The sequence below is a fragment of the Mytilus galloprovincialis genome, chromosome 5 (genome assembly GCF_965363235.1).
Source record: "Mytilus galloprovincialis chromosome 5, xbMytGall1.hap1.1, whole genome shotgun sequence".
Lineage (NCBI taxonomy): Eukaryota > Metazoa > Mollusca > Bivalvia > Mytilida > Mytilidae > Mytilus > Mytilus galloprovincialis.
The window spans coordinates 45,501,097-45,507,796 of NC_134842.1; the positions used below are offsets into that span (position 1 = coordinate 45,501,097).

Genomic DNA, 6,700 nt, shown 5'->3' on the forward strand with positions numbered 1-6,700 from the left:
CAAAGAAAAAAACTGGCAACACCATGATCACAACTGAAAAAAAGACAGATACTAAATATTACATAATTAATGAAAGACAGATCAACATGGACTCCTTAGAATGGTCGAAAGTGATCTCATGTACTCCCTACGGACCAGCTGTCGATGTCAATAAAGCTACATCAAAAACATTAAAGCACACAAGTACAACATGTATGACCGTTCTATTGTTCCCTTTTTATTGTTCTGACTTAAACTGTTATTACATTTTGCAGAACAGTTTGTGGAAAGAGAAAAGGAAATTATAAATGGAAACATCTCACCAGAGGCAGTAATAGACTATTATGATAATTGGGCAGACCATGGATATGATGAGGTCTTTAACATGTTATTTAGAAAACATCTTATGTATGTCACCAATAAATTAAAGTCGGATTTAAAATATTGGAATGTTTCACGTTTGGTTAGACAGAATCCGAAAAATAAAGATATTATTTGTATAATAATTTAAAAGATGTATTGTAACTTAAGGCTTAACCCTTAGATGATAAGATTTGACTTGGATTACGAAATATACTGAATTTTGTCATATTATTCCCGGAGGTGAAGCCATTGGTAAGTTGGATTTTTTTTGTTTGTTGATGAATGCTAAGTAATATTTAAAAAAAGGACCAAAACTTGTTTCTCCCAAAGGCAGTATGCCACTTTTTAATTTTTTTTTTAGTTAAATACATAGCATAATTAATAAAATAAACAAGTTGTGATGTCTTAATTTAATGTTTGTTTTCCAAATGAAACATTGTGAAACGCAATCCTAAAATAATTTACAAACGAACGAAAAGACTCAATTTCTAGGACTGTAAAATCGGATAAGATAAGATTTTCTTTTTAGGAAGTTTCGCCACAGGTTTATCGAGGACCACAAATGACTGCTGAAACTGTAGCTTCTCTGTTTGATATATCTGCATGTGACAACACAGAAATTCTTGATATTGGTGCCGGGACTGGCCTTGTGGCAACACAGGTTTGTCGACCAACAATTTAGAAAATGATTTATTCATTTAAGCTTGTTTTGGCTGCTGTCTCAAATGTTTTCGAGTAACTGGTCTTTTAATTCTTAACTGTACAAATATCGTATTGTTATGTGTGTTTTTTTTACCTCTTGGAACACTGGTGTTAAATTGATAATCGTAACTTGAATAACGACGATCCTTATATGGCGACGGCAGAAATGGGTAAAATCTTCTCAAATGTAGCCTGTTTTTGTCAATAGTTGCTCAGCTGTAAGGTTTTTCTATACAATTAGATCATATTTTAATCGTAACGGTGTACTATAATTGTCTCAGAGCTTAGAAAATTGCCCTTGAACAATTCTGCATGATTATCGCAGTAGTAATAGTAATTCCGGTAATAAAAATTTTGAAGATGATCGTAACTGGATAGCTACAGACGACATCACGAATTGGTTGACCGTTATGGAATAACCGTTTCACAGAGGATATCGGATATGTTCCTTACTTTGTAACTACAATCCCTATCCCTTTTATTAATGTGAATTACAAAATTAGACTATTTACAGGAGTTGTTATAACATGAACACCACGACGGGTGCCACATGTGAAGCAGGATCTGTTTACCCTTCGGAACATCTCAGATTACCCAAATTTCCGTTGGTTTCGTGTTGCTTATTCTTTAGTTTTCGATGTTGTGTCATCTGTACAATTGTTTGTCTGTTTGTCTTTTGTTCATTTTTAGCCATGGCATTGTCAGTTTGTGGTCAATTTATGAGATTGACTGTCCCTCTGGTATCTTTCGTCCCTCTCTTGACACTAAAAACGTCCATCTGATAGCATATAACGAAACTATGCTGATGAATTAATCACGAAAACGTACCACCATCTTATGAAGTTTCTTTTGAGTTCTTATAAAAACAGCTGCATACTAATATATTATAAATTGGAAGGAGAACAAGCTTCAGGAAATTTGGAAATGGGAAAAAACGAGCTATTTTAAAATACAGAAAAATACACAAAATATTGGCGCGAGCGAAGATGCAGTTTTAAAGGAAGTTATGATACATGGCAATAATTGTCAAGCAAAACGCATGTGTAACCCCACCTTAGACCTGTGATAAAGACTGTAAAAACATTGATTTATCATGAATAAAACATAGAAAATATTAGTCTAATGTATTAAGTGCAGGTGGCTACATGTGCTATTTCTGTCCCGGGGAAACCACTGCTAAACTCAATTCTTTCCCGTACCCTATTATGCCACAATAAAGTAGGAAAGCCTTTTAGTATACGCCAGAGACAGTTTGACGAGAAATCAGAAACTACAGTTCCATGTCTCTTCAATTTTCTTGGTTTATTTTACAACTTAAAAATTATGACAAACAAGGGACAACATTACAAATAACTACAACCGACAAAAAGATTACTTACACACGAAAACAGGTTGACGCCCACATGCAAGAATGTAACAAATGAAATGATTCAGAATAAATGATGAATCTAGTCATACAACTTTACTAGATACGGACCTATGAATTTACTGTATTTACGCGTCCGTTTTAAAAGAAAGACAATTATAGTGCATCGTAAAGATTCATATATGATGTAATGGTATAGCAAAACCTTGCAGCTAAGTAAATATTTACAAAAATATGCTACATTTGAGAAAAATGTCTGAAAAAATTATACCTATTTTTGCCTTCGCCATATTTGGATCGTCGTTATTCCAGTTACGATTATCATTTAAACACCAATATGGAAGAAACCACATTTGCCAAGGCAACATCAAAGTAAACAATAAAAAATGTGGCACACTTTTAAAATGAAAAACACAACAGAAAAATAGAAAAACGCAATAAAAGTTGAAAAATTAAATAACAAGATTACTGAACTCCGAGGAAAATTCAAAAGGTCCCTAATCAAATGGAAGACCCGAAATGTTATTTTCTTGCATGCTTTTTTATGACCAATCCAAAAACACATTCAATCCAATTGCCTGTAAATGTATCTTGTTTTTCGTGTTTCTAAATATTTCAATTTAATCCTTTTAAGGAAGTGTGGGATACTGTTATTTCTTCTTTTTATCCTTATAACTTTTCACATATTTAATTATAGCTCCGCAAATATGGATTCAGCAAAATTGATGCCCTGGAACCTTCAATTGGGATGTTAAATTTAGCGAGGAAACGAAATTTGTACAGAAACTATTACAACTGTTACTTGACAAGTGATGCAATACCAGATGTCAAAGGTATAAAACAAGATTTTGATCTTTGATAGCTCTGTGAACAATACCATGTTCGAAACAAAATACTTCTTTACTACTTTCTATTTTTAATAACAACATGAATTACAAGTGCGTGACGTTACAAGTAAAAAGCTTTCGTCAGTTGTAATTTAAACTATACTGAAGAAACGTATGGCTATATATGTTGGTGTTGTTTGCTTGAACATTACACAATCTTTCTTAAAGTTTAAAACTGCATTATCGAAAAATAATCATTTTAACAGACCATGTAACTACAATAAGAACGTGGTAAGTTGATTCAGTTGAGTGTTTTTTTTTCTTGATTTGTCAATTTATAGCGTATTTGAGAAATTTTCCATGTTCTCACCAATGACACATGAATGAACAAAAGGCTCAGTAATGCATTGTTTTACATTTAGTTTCGGTTTTGAAAATACACAGATTTAAGATAAAACAAATCAATATTTCCATTTGGAATGATTTGATGAAAATAGGGATTTATACTGCGCTCGTTTTATTGGAGCAGTCAAAGCACGTTGACTGTATATTGTTATGTCATATACAGTCACTGACTAGATATCAATTTTCATATTGCATATTTAAAAAGAAATTGCCAAAATTATAATTAATTATTTATAAGACCTATTCAACCTATTCTTGTTACCAATGTGTACAACGACTCCAACTTATTTATTTTGCAATTTGTAGAAAAAACATATTTCACTTATATTTTTGGTTTGCAAACTACAAATCATATCGTTTTATAGATTTTGATAATATTTTAGTTCATTCTCAAACAATTTCGTACACAATCGATTGCGGGTTTCAACATGTAATGTACATTTCATTGTGTATATTTCTCCGCCGTCATGATATGAGCCTTGCATTTCCCCGTTTCTAATCCTCATCCTTATATCGTTGATGTGTCAAGTCAATACACGATTATTGTCTATGTATTATTAAGGTCTTTCTCGATACATATATGTATAATTGTGTCGTTCTGAAATTTATGTGTAAGAGTTTTCTTTTATTATTTCAGGTTGCTTTGATTGTGTTTTAACATGCGGATGTTTTGTACCAGGGCATCTCCCACCTGATTCCCTTTATGATTGTTTGCGGTTTGCGAAGAAAGGTAAATATACACATTTTAAAACCAACAGAACATGCAAAATAGACGGAAAGCCTAATCAAAAGGCTCAATGAAAAGCTCATACATACCAAACAAATGGATAACAAATGTCTAATTCTTAACTTGTTTCGAGCATTTTTGTTCCTGTAGAAAATGGTGGATTAAATGTAGTTCAAAGCTCGTTAAAACTCTTATTTGTAAGATAGTCGCATAAAAATCCATTTTATTGACAATTAAAGTACAGTGTTTGGAGAATTAATTGCTCGAATAAAAAATATTTACTGTTTTCCTGTCATTTTATCAAGTAAATGCTCTTTGAAAAGCATATTTATCCAGACATTCCTTTGTTCTCGTATGTGTACGTCATAATTCCCAACAGACGTGGAGAAAATGGTTCTTAATTTTCTCATTAAAAAATATACACAGCCCATGGATTGGCTTGGACCAAAGCGTAGAGGTTGTTTGCGCTTGCGGGATGAACCAATATGCAGTCATGTACAAAAAAATGTACGGTTTGAAGTGCTACCGTTTAATCCTGTGAACCTTGTAGCCTGCATGCTACCGTTCTCTGTATGACTAAAAACAATCGGAACAATTTTTGAGTGTCCGAGGATTGTATGTTACACAGCTTATTCTCGGACCCTATCCAAATGTTCAATTTGCAGTGACTGTGATAGTTCTATTTCGAAACTTCATCCAAGTCGACCTTCTACACAGCATGGTATCAATTGTTTATTGTCCTGGTCCGGCATATGCATGACACATTTATCACTTCACATTTAGCAATCAAGAGTCAATAAACAAAATATTAATTAAATATGTATCGTAGCATACCATATTGCATTAGAAAACTCGAACTGCAAGTTAAATGAAAACATCTTGAAAAGTAACCTGTTTAATAGATACTTGTTCGTATATTACTTCGCATATTTGATGTACTATTTTGATTTATTGAATATATTACTATATTTTAAGATACATACGTATAAAATGCGTAGATATGTTATAATTGATAAAATAATGATAATTGTTTCAGTTATAGGCCTAAGTGTTTATGAGATATCTTTTGTAAATTTAAAATAACTGACTCTTGTAATGAGTTGTTTTCACCTCTGAATGTTGAAGATTTTTAATAAAGAGGAAGATATTTTTTTTTCAATTGCGCAATATAAATGTTAAATTTGCATTCAAAACAACTTGACCACATGGTGCTTGACACCGTACGCGGACCTTTTGCATTCACCAACATTTCTTTTGGCGGGTTTTTGCATTAGAGTATATGTTTGTCCATGTTTCCATGTGTACATACATAGACTGACATATACTATACTATGTTGTTGACGAAGGCTACTATGATGAGTATCTTATATCAGGTATGCAGTTTAATTGTTATACCGTTACCATATCTGCTATTTTTTTGAAGAGTTTAATAGTAAACAGGTCCAAGAATTTTAAATCTGCATGACCATATTTATTTATTCTTCGTCGCAAATAGCTGAATGAAGTTACTCATGTTATTTTGCAGATGGTAAAGTTGTTATAACCAAGAGAGCAAACTATGGTGAGCCGAAATATGAGCAGTCTCTAATATCTTTAATGGAAGAGTTAGAAGTAAATGGTAAATGGAAAAAGATATTAGAAATACCTGTTCCGAATTATTGTTATGATAATTTAGGTGTAACCTATGTATTCACTGTTTTATAAAGAAATAATGCCGTATAAGAAATTGTAAGACATTTCATGAATAAAGAACTAACATTTTTATAATCACTGTCTTAGACTAGGGGAAATGTTGGCGCCTGCAAATGAGTATAACCCCGCTACACTGTGTTTGTTCATGTCCAAGTCAGGAACCTGTATAAATGTAAATCGATGGTTGTCGTTTGTTACTCTGTAACATATTTGTTTTTTGTCATTATTTTGTTTATGAATTAGGCTTTTAGTTTTCTCGTTCGAATTGTTTTACATTGGTAATTTTGTGACATTTTATGGCTGACTACGCAGTGGGAAATTTGTTCATCGTACGGAGATCTATGTTTCTTAAATTTTGTGTAATTTTGTCTCCTGTAGAAAGTTGTCTTATTGGTAATCATACGACCTTCTAATTTTCATATTTGCATTATTTGCTACTATAAGGATGGAAACAAGTGGTTCTATTTTCGTAAGCAATTTTTACGATTCAATGATACTAGAGGCTCTCAAGAGCCTGTGTCGCTCACCTTGGTTTATGTGCATATTAAACAATGGACACAAATATATTCATAATAAAATTGTGTTTTGATGATGGTGATGTGTTTGTAAATCTTACTTTACAGAACATTCTTGTTGCTA

The 6,700-nt window shown here is 32.4% G+C and overlaps 1 protein-coding gene across 1 annotated transcript; it reads left to right on the forward strand.

Annotated features, from left to right (window-relative positions):
- The first annotated feature begins 256 nt into the window (after nucleotides 1–256).
- LOC143074559 (methyltransferase-like protein 27) lies at nucleotides 257–6,347 on the forward strand. Its single transcript, XM_076249956.1, has 5 exons — nucleotides 257–355; nucleotides 872–1,003; nucleotides 3,108–3,243; nucleotides 4,280–4,372; nucleotides 5,895–6,347. Exons 2-5 carry the CDS (start codon nucleotides 905–907, stop codon nucleotides 6,071–6,073), a joined length of 507 nt encoding a protein of 168 aa, XP_076106071.1. The 5' UTR covers nucleotides 257–355; nucleotides 872–904; the 3' UTR covers nucleotides 6,074–6,347.
- Nucleotides 6,348–6,700: the final 353 nt, after the last annotated feature.